Source organism: Oryctolagus cuniculus, chromosome 14 (assembly GCF_964237555.1).
Source record: "Oryctolagus cuniculus chromosome 14, mOryCun1.1, whole genome shotgun sequence".
Taxonomy (NCBI): domain Eukaryota; kingdom Metazoa; phylum Chordata; class Mammalia; order Lagomorpha; family Leporidae; genus Oryctolagus; species Oryctolagus cuniculus.
In genome coordinates this window covers 77,878,244-77,892,301 of record NC_091445.1, presented here as the reverse complement: position 1 = coordinate 77,892,301, position 14,058 = coordinate 77,878,244, and the positions used below count along the sequence as shown (strand labels likewise).

At 38.8% G+C, this 14,058-nt stretch overlaps 1 protein-coding gene across 7 annotated transcripts in view; it reads right to left on the bottom strand.

Moving 5' to 3' along the window:
* GPBP1 (GC-rich promoter binding protein 1) overlaps window positions 1-14,058 on the bottom strand; it is an 80,112-nt gene that overhangs the window by 39,017 nt on the left and 27,037 nt on the right. For 4 of the 7 annotated variants that reach the window (XM_008262231.4, XM_002714045.5, XM_008262232.4 and 1 more), the window contains exon 3: window positions 6,643-6,762. The exons of 2 other annotated variants lie outside the window; for them this stretch is intronic. In XM_008262231.4, the coding sequence (XP_008260453.1) occupies window positions 6,643-6,705 (63 nt within the window). In that variant the 5' untranslated portion in view covers window positions 6,706-6,762. Of the gene's footprint in view, window positions 1-6,642; window positions 6,763-7,267; window positions 7,440-14,058 lie in introns of those variants that run through there. One more of the 7 variants, XM_070056724.1, reaches the window with a different exon arrangement.

Below are 14,058 nucleotides of genomic sequence, written 5' to 3'. Positions count from 1 at the left end.
CCACAGCAGAGAGCTGGCCTGGAAGAGGGGCAACCAGGACAGAATCCGGCGCCCCGACCGGGACTAGAACCCGGTGTGCCGGCGCCACTAGGCGGAGGATTAGCCTAGTGAGCCGTGGCGCCGGCCCAAATAAATAAATATTTTTAAAAATACCTATTCTGTATATTTGTACATTAAAATATTTCATTGAACCCTCCTACATAGTCAAATCAAACAAGCTGCAGGAAAATACTTGCAAGGTAAACAGCAAACAAGGCCCTTAACATGAAAATAGCCATTACAAAATCACTATATGATTATATTAACTAACAGTTCGCAGAGCCAGTTCCTCCAAAAACTGGCCACAAACAATGCAAGTCAACACAAAAAAATATTTTCTCATTTAATTCCTGGAAGATTTAGAAATAAAAAACATGCCCAGTATTATCAAAACTGAAAATTATGATGTGATTATAAAATTGGCAAAAACTTTTGATCACCAGCTAAGCATCATCTACAAAAATGTACAAACTTTCTGACATGACAATTCTATTGAAAGGAATTTACCCTACAAATAAATTCAAGAGATACCCAGATACTTCTGCAGTCTAGTCCACTAACACATATGTCCATTCAATAAAAAAACTGCATGGTTACTGAAACAATAGTAATTCGCTGTAAGTGACTACAGAAAGATACTGGTCTTGGCCAGACCTTAGGGGATATAAAAATGATAGGCCAAACTCAAGGATTTTTCAAGTCTAGTCTAGTAAAAATATGACTATACAAATTTTTATCACCTAACTTAATGCTCAATCTTAGCTACTAATTACTCTTATTGTCTTTATTTATCTTATTATCTTTACTAACTGTAAATCCTTTTCTAGAACTCTGAAAAGATATTCCTCAGAATTTAAGCCTGTTGTTCCTAGTTTTAACTTATGTTATGACTTAAGCATTGCTAACTTTGTAAGGAGTGATATTTTGTGAAGTCTTCCAATGAGAAAATTTATTTTTAAAAATAGAATAAAACTTTTTTTTTTTTTGGGTTGTAAGGCAAAAGACTGTACTAAAGCAAAGAAGATTAAACGGATTATGTGCTAGATTCCAAGAACAAAAGACAAGCATATATCTCAGATCTGCACATCAGGGTTGAACCAGAGAGAGAGATGTTACACGTTCTTGGAGGTGACTCATGAGCTGAGTAATAAAAGATGAGTCAGTTAGCTAGGCAAAGTGGAGGACAGAATGTATTCTAGCAAAAGGGCCAAAGATGTAAGAGAATTCAGCTAAAAAAATGCAGGTCATCCACCTTCAACTAGGTAGGCACTACACTATACAATGTGACAAACTGGACAATTTTTTACTTCTCTCAGGAAACTGAGGGAGCAATCATGCTCATCAACCTGCACCTATTTTCATGATTAGCTCAGAACAACTCTAAATCAATCAAGGCAAAACAAGCACAACTTCACAATTACAGTAGGCTAAATCAGCAAGCCTATGTTTTTCCAACTATAATCTGCATTCAGTGGAAAACATGCAGCAAAAGAGTGACACATCAGATGAAAAGCAAACACCAGAAGGACATCAATTCAAAGAGTATAGTAACCAAAGCACCAATCACTACATCAGCAGTAGTGAAAGAAAAGGATTCTCACAGAATATGCCAAGGACTGATCAAAAGAACCTAGAAACGGCAACACAGAAGACACATTCAGGATTCAATCAACTCCACTGATCATTCGCAATAGGGTCACTCAAAAAGGGAAACAGATGTGGGGAGTGAATGAAGACTTAAGTTTAGAAAAATTTTGAAACACTTATGGAACTCTAAGTGAAAATGATAATGCACCGGCTGTTCACCAGCAGTTAGTTCATACATTAAACTGCATTATATATAAATAATTTTGATGGGCCGGCACCGCAGCTCACTAAGCTAATCCTCTGCCTGCAGCATCAGCACCCCGAGTTCTAGTCCCGGTTCAGGTGCCAGATTCTGTCCTGGTTGCTCCTCTTCCAGTCCAGCTCTCTGCTGTGGCCCGGGAAAGCAGTGGAGGATGGCCCAAGTGCTTAGGCCCTACACCCGCATGGGAGACCAGGAGGATGCACCTGGCTCCTGGCTTTGGATCAGCGCAGGGCGCCGGCCGTAGCGGCCATTTGGGGGGTGAACCAACAGAAGGAAGTCCTTTCTCTCTGCCTCTCTCTCACTAACTCTGCCTGTCAAAAAAAAAAAAAAAAAAAAAAAAAAATTTTGATCAGTGTTATGCCTGCAGGGTAAAATGTTACAGTAATGCTTCTCAAAATCGTGTATTGCTGTGCCCTCTCCCTCTCCCTCTCTCTCCCTCTCTCCCTTTCCCCTGCTTCCCCCCAAAGCAGGGCCAGCATTGTGGCATAGCAGATCCCAAATGAGACCAGGCTGCTCCATTTCCATTCCAGATCCCTGCTGATGACCTGGGAAAAGCAGTGAAAGAAGATGGCCAAAGTAACTGGGCCCCTGCACCCATTTGGGAGACCCAAAGAAGCTCTTGGCTCCTAGCTTCACCTGGCCCAACTCTAGTTATTGCAGTCATCTGAGGAGTGAAACAGCGGATGGACAATCTCTCTTGATCACTTGCTCTTTCTCTTCCTGTATAACTCTTTCAAATAAATAAATCAGTCTTTTAAAAAAGATCAAAGAGAATTTTCTAGCTACCTAAATTTTTCTGTATCTGGAACTACTTCAGCATATATTCAACTAAAAAATATTACTTAATGGAATAAAAGATCATGAAAAAAATATTGTTGCATCACAGACATTCATAGGAAGCTTTTATTTACATCAGCATGCAAACAAAACACTATGTAAAATTTATTGCTCACCATGGAATATAATCAATAGTTCACAAACCACTGCCTTAAGGCATGGACATCAGCCACATGCACTTTAAAATTTCACCACATGATGGGGCTAACATTCTACAAGTCTCAGAAAACTACCTAAGTGCAGTTCTGAGGTTATTTTTACTCTAATTTGCATCAATTTTCAAAACAAAAAATGTAAGATTGACATTAAACTGAAATAGAAACATAGTAGTAATTAATGATTTACCCATTTATTGAGGACAAGATTAAAAGTATAAAAACAATATAGGCAAACAATCTCTGGCAGAGAAAAAAGTTAATTACAAATAAGAACCCATAGTGATTCTGAGATGAAAGGATACGCCAGAAAAAAGGTGAACAGAAAGAGGTATTACTAAAAGGCATGTGTTTGGGGCTTGCGCTGTGGCGTACTGGGTTAAGCCTCCTCCTGCAGTTCCAGTATCCCAAGACGGCAGCGGTTCTAGCCTTGGCTGCTCTTCTTCTGACCCAGCTCTCTGCTATAGCCTGGGAAAGCCAAGTGGAAGATGGCCCAAGTCCTTGGGCCCCTGCACCCATATGGGAGACCCGGAAAAATTCCTGGCTCCTGGCATCCGATCCAGCCGTTATAGCCATTTGGGGAGTGAACTGACAGAAGGAAGACCTTTCTCTCTGTCACCCCCTCTCACTATCTGTAACTCTACCTCTCAAATCAGTAAATAAAAAAATCTCTACATACAGAGCATTTATAAAATCAGCATATTCATAAAACACTGTAGAAAACATTAAAACTAGTATCTGCCTCAACAGTGCATGGTATAACATGAAAAACATTTGGTCTTTGTCTCTGGTTCCTGGTCATAAAGCTCCTCAGAGATAGGAGTATTGTTTTCATATTGTTTTTCTTAATGAACCATTTATGTTACTGAGGTTACACAGGGTAAGGGCCTCTAGATAGCCTCTTGAAGTTCAACTGCCCTTCCTCCCCTATATTGCCCCCTACCCATCTTTTCATCTGCATCCTTGTAATAAACTGGCAACCTTAAATGTTTGCAAATTCTGAGATATCAAGCAATATTTGAAGTAATCCTGTTTTGTGGCCAGTTGTCTACACTTGCCTTCAACGCTTGGGAATCTAGTTTTCTGGGATTCAGCCTTTGACCTGTGGAAGTGCCACTATGTCCAAGTGGACAGTGTCAGAATGGAACTGAATTACAGAATACCTACTTGGTGTGCACTGGAACACTGATGATGTGTTTTATGGGATGGGGAAATACATCTGGTCATAGAAATTGATCTAAAGTGGAAAAACTTTTTTTTCCTTTTCTCACACGGTTTCTAATCTAAACAACAAAATACCTAAACAAAGTACTTTCTAATGAAAATAGCTTGACTGAACCAAAAGAATAAATTATCATGAAAAAATCTCAAAAGTGCAAAAGGTCATTAAGAATTTCTTTTCTGGAAATAAAAAGTTAGATTTATTTAATTATATGGGTTCCTCTAATTTTCTAATTGTTTACAAGCAAACAGACAGTTATATCTATGTCCACCTGTAGTTTCTATGTTTACACTAGACAATGCTGAAAAAGGTCCATCAAAAGTTTCCCAGTAACAGTTCTGTTCACAAGTATGATGAATTATTATGACTTTTATCAAAAGAAAAATATTGGGTATTTCCCACTTTACAATCAGACTAGTACTTTAAAGGAAATCACTAATATATTTTCTCCTAAGCATATCTTGAAAATAGAGTACAATTTCAATACCTTGCAACAGTCTTAAACATTAGAAAATTTGTGAAGTATTCAACTTTTGTTTTTAAGTAAAATGAGCATTTCTTTTTTTTTTTTTTTTTTTTTTTTTTTTTTTTTTTTTTTTTTTTTGACAGGCAGAGTGGACAGTGAGAGAGAGAGACAGAGAGAAAGGTCTTCCTTTGCCGTTGGTTCACCCTCCAATGGCCGCCGCGGCCGGCGCACCGCGCTGATCCGATGGCAGGAGCCAGGAGCCAGGTGCTTTTCCTGGTCTCCCATGGGGTGCAGGGCCCAAGCACCTGGGCCATCCTCCACTGCACTCCCGGGCCACAGCAGAGGGCTGGCCTGGAAGAGGGGCAACCGGGACAGAATCCGGCGCCCCGACCGGGACTAGAATCCGGTGTGCCGGCGCCGCTAGGCGGAAGATTAGCCTAGTGAGCCGCGGCGCCGGCCAAAATGAGCATTTCTTTCATTAGTCCTGATAAGTAACAATGTTGCAATTTCATATTACTTTTGAGATTTCAGTCACAGAGCATTCAAAGCCTTATTAATGTTGGAAAAAGCCTTCCAGATAAACAAAAGGACTTCAAAAATCCCCAATTTTTAAAAACATTTTATCTACAAGTAAAAACGAAGGCAAGTCTTCAGAAGACTACAACAGAAATTATTAATGTATTAGCATGTGTATATATATGTATAAATATAGACACATTTGAGATTTGAGATTTGCTATTTGCTATATGTGCCCTTAAGACAATTTTCAGAGATTTTAAGTATTTTTAATAGTTTTCACCAGCTGTGTTTTTTAAAGAACCACTAAAACTGTAAGAATCTGATGGCATTTGAGCCACAACCCACCATTCATCCCTTCCATCCACTGTAGGCAGCTGGGATCCAGAAAGGACAACAACCTTCCCTTTCAGTTCCTAAACAAGCAGTACGGCTCACTGGCAGGGGTGGGCTGCCAGTATTTCTCATCTGCTCCAATTCCAAATGAAGAAGCTAAATATCTGATGAGTACAGTCAAGAAATAAGATCCCTTTCCTCTACCCATCCCACATTCACAAGATCAAAGTCTGCCCCAGACTCATCAGTCCAAGAATACTAAGACCCCAGCTGTCCTCTAGCTGCTTACTTTGGGGCAGAGATTGAACACTGAGTAGTAGCTCAGAATTTTTGCCCAAGGTGAGGAGAAATAGTCCTCAAAAGAATCAACTTTATTTGAAACAAAGTATGAGAAAGCCTCAGGATGATCTCAGAAATATTCTGGCAGTAAGAAAACAAGAAGATGGTAGCTCCTCTCAATGAAGAGCAGCAATTAGGCCAGCTAATGCAGAGAGATCCAGGACAAAGAGGGTCATGACAGTTTTGCAATAGTGCCTCAAAAACCACCCCCATCCTAGCTAAATTGGATTACAAAAGAAGAAATCCATGCCCCAGGACACTGCTGAAAAGAATCAGCAAGTAATGGAGCCTAACAGATGGAGTGATACCAAAATGGTAGACAGCTTTACCAAGAGATCAGGGGAACACAAAGAGAGCCATGATGAAACCACACATCCCACAGGATGACTAAGCCCACACCCTTCATTCTAGAACATAATCATTTCACTTTTCTTCTGTGAATGAAGGTCAATATTTTAAATCAGAATGGCAAGAACTAGGAATAATTCTAATTCACCACATTTATATTTATCTTAAATATTTTGGTAAAATATCTTGTAAACTGTAAACTACACCATGTATGTGGGGTATCATTATTACTTACCAAGCAAGCAATATAATATAAAAGCATTATAGAAAAAAGATGTGTAAGTAATATTCAAAGTATCTAGTATGAATTACAGTTTGTGGGCCTTTGATTACTACAAAAGATAACTGAAGTAAATGTTTAGTATGTTGATGGTATACTGAACACTGACAACTCACAAAATCAGTAAATATAAAAAAATCACTTGGATGGTAACAGAAACATACTATACTGCAAAGACATTAAGCCTTCACATTTTAATTACATTTGTGTAGAATGAGTGAAAGAGTAGACAAAGAGAGATGCAGGAAAGAGTACCTTTGTTGATGATGGTGGAGTAGGAAAATTAAGCCAGGCTGGAGCAAAGTCATGCTGCGCCATTTAGGTCCAGTCTCTCCAACACAGTGAAACAAGGCTTCAACACCTCATGGCAAGTCCCTGTCACACATAAAAATGGAAGGAATTAGACCTGTAGCTCCTGGCCAAAATTATCTTGTTTTACATATATATATATATGTATGTATATATATGTACACATGTATGTGTGTATATATACATACACACACACACACACATACACATATATATACTTTACAGTGATCCTACCAGTATAAGGTTCTACTCATAACTGTTAACAATTATAGAAGACCATTGCTTTGTACTAAGTTCCTGCACTATGCTCCAACAGACCAGACTAAAAACCAAAATGGCATTGCTCATATCCACATCAAACTGAAACTAAGTTGTTATCTCACCTTCCCAGAAATCAAGGGAGAGATAACAGCCAAATTTCCCAAACAGGTCAGTTTCAAACTAGCACATGGAAGCTCTATCGGCTTTAGTACTTAACAAAATAATAAAAATAACCTGGGGTAAACTGATTGTTAGCCAATCAGGTATTTTTCTATTCTTCTGTATCTAACCATATTATAAGAAAACTTACTTTGAAATGACGAACCCACTTTCTGTTTTCTGTGGTCCTTCTCTGTTCAACTTCTTGGCCCATCATAACACTTACTATTTTATATAGAATAAGATATTGCCCAATTCTAGAGTAACAAAGTCAACTGAGTTCTTTAAGTTCAGTGGAATTTGCCCTTTGACATCATGAAAATCTAGAAAAGCAAAACTACAGTAAAACAAAGTAGAAGTAGGTCAATTAGGGAGATAACCACAAGGAGCAAGAAGAAATTTTTTGGGTAAATGGGCATTATCTTGATTATATGGTCATTATACAATACACATTTGTCAAAACTCAAGAAAATTACACACTCAGAACTGGAGACTTATAAAAGCTACTCTTGTGACCAGTGCTGTGGCGTAGCAGGTAAAGCCACAGCCTGGAGTGCCAGCATCCCATATGGGCTCCAGTTCGAGTCCCGGCTGCTCCACTTCTGATCCAGTTCGCTGCTATGGCCTGGGAAAGCAGTAAGACGGCCCAAGTCCTTGGGTCCCAGCACCCACATGGGAGATCTGGAAGAAGCTCCTGGCTCCTGGCTTCAGATGGGCATAGCTACAGCCATTCTGGCCAACTGAGGAGTGAACCAGTGGATGGAAGACCTCTCCCTTTGCCTCTCCTTCTCTGTATAACTCTTTCAAGTAAATAAATAAATCTTTAAAAAAATAAATAAAGGTTACTCTTAAAAAACAAATTAACCAAACAGGTATCAAATGTCTCTTGATAAGACACAGTATGAAACCCAGTATCACCTAAAATATATGCTTGCCCCTACTCCAAATTTAAAATCTGATCTACATACTAATTTGCAGTAAATTAGAGGTATAAGGTGAAGTACATCAGGGGAAGAAGTAACTCACTAAATCCAGAGATCACAAGATATTCTAAAGGTCAAATGATTCTTTTTATTCAACAAATAAATGGCTAATCAAATACAATATGTTGATCTTGTGTGCATTCTTACTCTAACAAACCAAGCTTAAAAAAAGATAATTACGCTTCTAATTTTCCCAATACAAAGAAATGATAAATGTGTGGTGATGAGTATGTTAATTACTGATTTGATGATTATACATCTTACATACATTTGGAAATATCATACTGCATCCCCCAAAAATAGGCAATCATTATGTATCAATTTAAAAAAAAAAAAAAAAAAAAAAACAAGAAACATCAGAAATTTGAGCTGGATATAAAATGGACTTAAGGACCTAATAATCATTTTAGATGTCATACTGGCATAGCATTTATGATTCTTTTTTAGATGATATATTGAAGTCTTTACAATGGACTTAATATATCTGGACTTTGCTTAAAATAAACCAGGGGGCAGGGATTTGGCCAAGTGGTTAAGTTGCCATGTGCAATGCTTGCGTCCCCTTTCAGAGCACCCATAGGAATGTCTGGTTCTGGCTGAGTGCCTGCTATTTTCCCATCCAGCTTCTTGCTAATGCAGCAGTGGATGGACCAAGTACTTGGGTTCCTGCCACCCAAGTGGGAGAGCCAGATCTGAGTTCTGGATTCCTAGCTTTAGCCTGACCCAGCCCTGGCAGTTGCAGGCATTTTGGGAGTGAACCAACTGTTGGAAGATCTCTGTCTCTCTGCCTTTCAAATAAAAAATAAACAAATAAAATAAACCAGGGTGTTCTGAATAGAACCACAGTTTTAAAAAAGGTTGTTCATCTCTTTGTTGATGCTACGTGCTAGTACATGCAGATATACAAATACTCTTCTTTGTTTATATGCATGTTTGAAAATTTCAAGTTTTTTTAATAATCAATCATAATGAAATCATATTTTCAAACTACTGTTCTCCATCTGAACTTATGCTTTTCTCAACTGTATCAGTAAGTTTCAAGTTGCCAGTTCTACTTAAATGTAGTAAATTTATAATTTTTTAAATGAGGAAGAAGTCAACTGGACATTGTTCTCATTTCAATACAGAGTTCAATATTCCTAAATCAAATTTTTAAACACTAAAATATCTATGTTCACTAATAACAATTTATGTTTACAACTGCATGATAATCTCAAAGTGAGATTTTAATAACAAAATGTTTAATATCCCTGTTAATCTTATATTTTCAGCATGAGTCTTCCAAATATAAGTACTAAGGAGAATTTTGTAAAATAAAACCATGCCAATTTTCCAAAATACTTAAAAAAAAATCGGAATCTCTGAAATAGTGATTTTATTTTCCAAAACTGTGCTAGTATATTAAAACAAAGATCATGAGTAACCAGATGTAACTAATAAATGCAGGGGCTGGCACTGTGGCATAGCGGGTAAAGCCACCACCTGCAATGCTGGCATCTCATATAGTTCAAGTCCTTGCTGCTCCATTTCTGATCCAGCTCTCTGCTGTGGCCTGGTAAAGCAGTAGAATATGGCCCAAGTCCTTGGGGCCCTGCACCCACATGCGAGCTCTGGAAGAAGCTGCTGGCTCCTGGCTTCGGATCAGTACAGCTTTGGCAGCTGCAGCCGAAAGAGGAGTGAACCAGCAGATGAAGATCTCTCCCTCTCTTTGCCTTTCCTTCTCTCGCTGTGTATCTCTGACTTTCAAAGAAATAAATAAATCTTAAAAAAAAAAAAAAAAAAAAAAAGAAATGCAAAAGCTTAACAAGCAATAGAAGTCAAAGTGTATTTAAATGCTAACTGTTCACAGGCTAGAGAGAAGGAAAACTCTGATTCAATGTGAAAAACCCAAGATGGAATTCCAATAAAATGCTCATGAAACAGGCCCAAGTTTTAAGAGCGTACCTAACAGAAAGGTACACAAGTCTTCCACTCATCCTCAGTTTGGCTTTTAGTGGTTTCAGTTACCTGTGGTCAACTGCAGGCGAAAAATACTACATGGAAATTTTCAGAAATAAACAATGCATAAGCTTTAAATCCCAAGCCTTCTGAATAGCGTGATGAAATCTCACAGCATCTTGATCTCTCAAACCTAAGATTTGAATCATCCCCTTGCCTAGCACATACACATCATATATAACCCTACCAGTCCATTAGTCACTCAGCAGCCATTCTGGTTATCACATCAACTGCAGGTGTACTGCAGTGCTTATATTCAACTCATCTTTACTTAATAATGGCCCTAAAGAGCAAGATTAATAAGGCAGGCAATTTTACTACAATATATTGTTGTAATTATTCTATTTTATTAGTTATTGTTAATCTCTTACTATGTCTTATTAACTTTATCATAGGTGTGAAGGTATAGGAAAAATACAATCAATACAGAATCAGTAAGGAGGTTTCAGATTTGAGAATGTATCCCCTTAAAGATAAGATACTACTGTATACTATGCAGGCATTTTGAAGTTCTGTTTTTATTTGCAATACATTTTGAAGTCTTAGGAAATAAAGGTAAAATTTTTTAGAATTTACAAGGAATTTTTATATTCTCCCTTTCAACATGAAGCGAGATAAAGTGTTTTGTGATATAGTTTTCCAACAATTTTTAGTCAGCAACTCTTACAAAAATTCGTAAAACATTCCAGAAAGCCTAATAGCAGCCAGGAAATTTCAGGCCTCTCTCTCTCTCTCTCTCTTTTTTTTTTTAAGGTATATACTAGAAATTATCTCTAGAGGGAAGCCACTAAAATCATCTATTCATTTCTGCAATGTATTTAATTTTAATCTAAATAGTTCCTAAAAACAAAGTATGAAAAGCCACTGGGAGAAGTTAATTCATATCCTTAAAAAAGGAAAAGAGCTATTCTACATAATTTTTATGGCATTTAACAACTATGTATAAAGGCAAGTTAATTTACACTGTTTTACCTGTTTTGCCCAATCTCATTTTCATCTTATCTTCTTTTCCCTCTATAATGCACCATACCTTCCCATAATCCCTAAATTTTTTTCAATATTTTTCAGCTAATTGTGTTGTTTTATTTGCATTTATTTTATAAATACAACTTTAGGAACATATTGATTCTTCCCACCGTACCCACCCTCCACCTCTTCCCTCTCCTGTTCTCTTTTCACTAAGATCTATTTTAACTTTATACACAGAAGATTAACTATCTTTGAGAAAGAGTTCACCACTTTTTTATGAAAAGGGAAAAAAAAATTTCCTCAACAGTCCAGACAAAGGCTGTTCAAAGTCATTGCATCTTGAAGGTAATTTCATTTTTATTTTTTTTAGAAACTTAATTATCTTTAAAGAACCCAAGAATGACACATCTTTTGCAAGCACTTAGACGTAACTGTAACTTATGAGACTTAAGAATATCCTCTATTTAATATACTAAAATAAAGTAATTCTTTAGAACAAGTTTGAAAGGCAGTTATAGGGCAGGGCGCAGGGGTTATCTTCCACCCACTGGTTCACTTTCCAAATAGCCTCAACAGCCATGGTTGGTCCAGGCCAAAGCCAGAAGCCTCTTCTCTGGGTCTCCCACTTGGGTACAGAGACCCAAGCACTTGGGCCATCTTCCGCCGCTTTCCCAAAAACATTACCAGGAAGCTGGATGAGAAGTGGAGCAGCTGGGTCTCAAACTGGCACACATACTGGCCCCTAGTTAGCCCATTTTAATGTTATTTATTAGCTTGCCAGGGATGCTTTAACAAAATAAATGGGCTGAGTGGCTGAACTAACAGAAATTTATTTTTTTCTCCCATTTTTGGAAGTTAATCTCCAAGTACTGTTACATTCTGAGAGTTTGAGGCTGTAACCTCAACATAAGAATTTGGGTGTAGGGATCAGTGTTGGGGCACAAGGGATAAAGCTCCCACCTGCAGTGCCAGCATCCCATATGGCACTGGTTCAAGCCCCAGCTACTCCACTTCTGATCCAACTCTCTGCTATGGCCTGGGAAAGCAGTGGAAGATGATCCAAGGGCTTGGGCCCCTGCAGCCACATGGGAGACCTGAAAGAAGCTCCAGGCTCCTGGCTTAGGATCAGCGCAGCTCCAGCTGTTGCAGCCATCTGGGGAGTTAACCAGTAGATGGAAGACCCCTCTCTTCTCTCCCTTCCTCTGCCTCTTTGTAACTCTGCCTTTCAAATGAATAAATAAATCAATTTTTAAAAATGGCCCAAGTCTTAACAAAAAAAAAAAAAAAATGGGCCCCTATACTCATGTGGAGGACCTGGAAGAAGCCCCTGTCAGATTGGCCCAGCTCTGGCTGTTGCAGTCATCTGGTGAGTGAACTCGAAGACCTCTCTCATTCTGTCTTTCTGTAACTCTACCTTTCAAGTAAATAAATAAATCTTTTAAAAAAAAAAAAAAAAAGGAAAAAAAGATTTGGGGTGTGTGGAGGGGTAGGTGGGGCAGGCACGGGGTACAGTAGATTAAGCGTGGCATTGTCATTTCTTGTGGGTACTGGTTCGAGTCTTGACTGCTCCTCTTCTCATCCAGTTTCCTTCTAATGCACCTGGGAAAGTAGAAGAAATTGCCCCAAGTACTTGGGACCCTGCCACCCATGTGGGAGATGGAGGGAGTTACTGGTTCTTGGATTCAGCCTGGCCCAGCCCCCATGGCCATACCTTTCCCATATAGTCTTTAAATAAATAAATTTTTAAAAGAGGGGGCCTGCGTTGTGGCATTGCGGGCAAAGCAAATACCTGAAAGGGTGCCAGTTTGAGTCCCAACCTTTCCATTTCCTATCTAGCTCCCTGTTAATGCACCTGGGAAAGCAGCTAAAAGACAGCCCAAGTGCTTGGGCCCCTGCACTAAAGTCAGAGATTCTAAAGAGGCTCCTGGCTCCAGCCTGGCCTAACCCTTGCTGTTTTGGCTATTTGGGGAGTGAATCACTGGATGAAAAATCTTTCTCCCCCACCCCATTCACTATGCCTTTCAAATAAATAAATTTTTTAAAAAGATAAAAATATATATTCTTTAAATTGAAAAACAGTACACTTTGGCCAACAGTAACAAACATATGGGACTTCTTTTATCTTATAATATTTTATTTCTGAGGCAATCAAATCTGTCCACATTCCATCAGAATGAACATCAAACTAATTCTACTGGAATGAACATCAAACTTACTGTCTTTCTAATAGTTCACATTTCAGATAACTTTTAAATTGGCTTTAGGATCCAGCCCTATGGTGTAGTGGGTGAAGCTGCCACCTGCAACACTAGCATGATATGGGCACTGATTTGAGTCCCAGCTACTCCACCTCTGATCCAGCTCCCTGCTAATGGCCAGGGAAAGCAGTGGAAGATGGCCTAAGTACTTAGGCCCCTGCTACCCTTGTGGAAGACCCAGAAGAAGCTCTTGGCTCCTGGCTTCATTCTGGTCCAGCCCTGGAAGACATCTGATGAGTGAACCAGTGGATGGAAGGTCTCTCCCTCTTTAACTTTGCCTTTCAGATAAATAAATCATTAAACAATAATAACAAAAACAGACTTTAAAGATCACAAAGCCCATCAGAAACACCAAATCAACCCAAAATCAACTTACAACTGTGGAATTCTACCACAGGCAGCCTACAAAGTACACAAGCTTCAGAGTCAAACAACTGTTTATTCAAATCTTAGCTCTCAAGCAGTCACTAGGCTAGCTGACTTTAGTAAGTCAGTATCAGTGTCAGTTTCTTCTTTCTTAAATCTAAGACAACTATTACTTATCTGGCAAGAGTCTGCCGGAAAACAAAGTTCTTTAAAAACACTACTGCCCAGGGCCAGAGCTGTGGCACAGAGCGTAAAGCCTCTGCCTGCAGTGCCAGCATCCCATATGGGCACCAGTTCATGTCCCAGCTGTTCCACTTCCGATTCAGCTTTCTGCTATGGCCTGGGAAAGCAGTAGGAGATGGACCAAA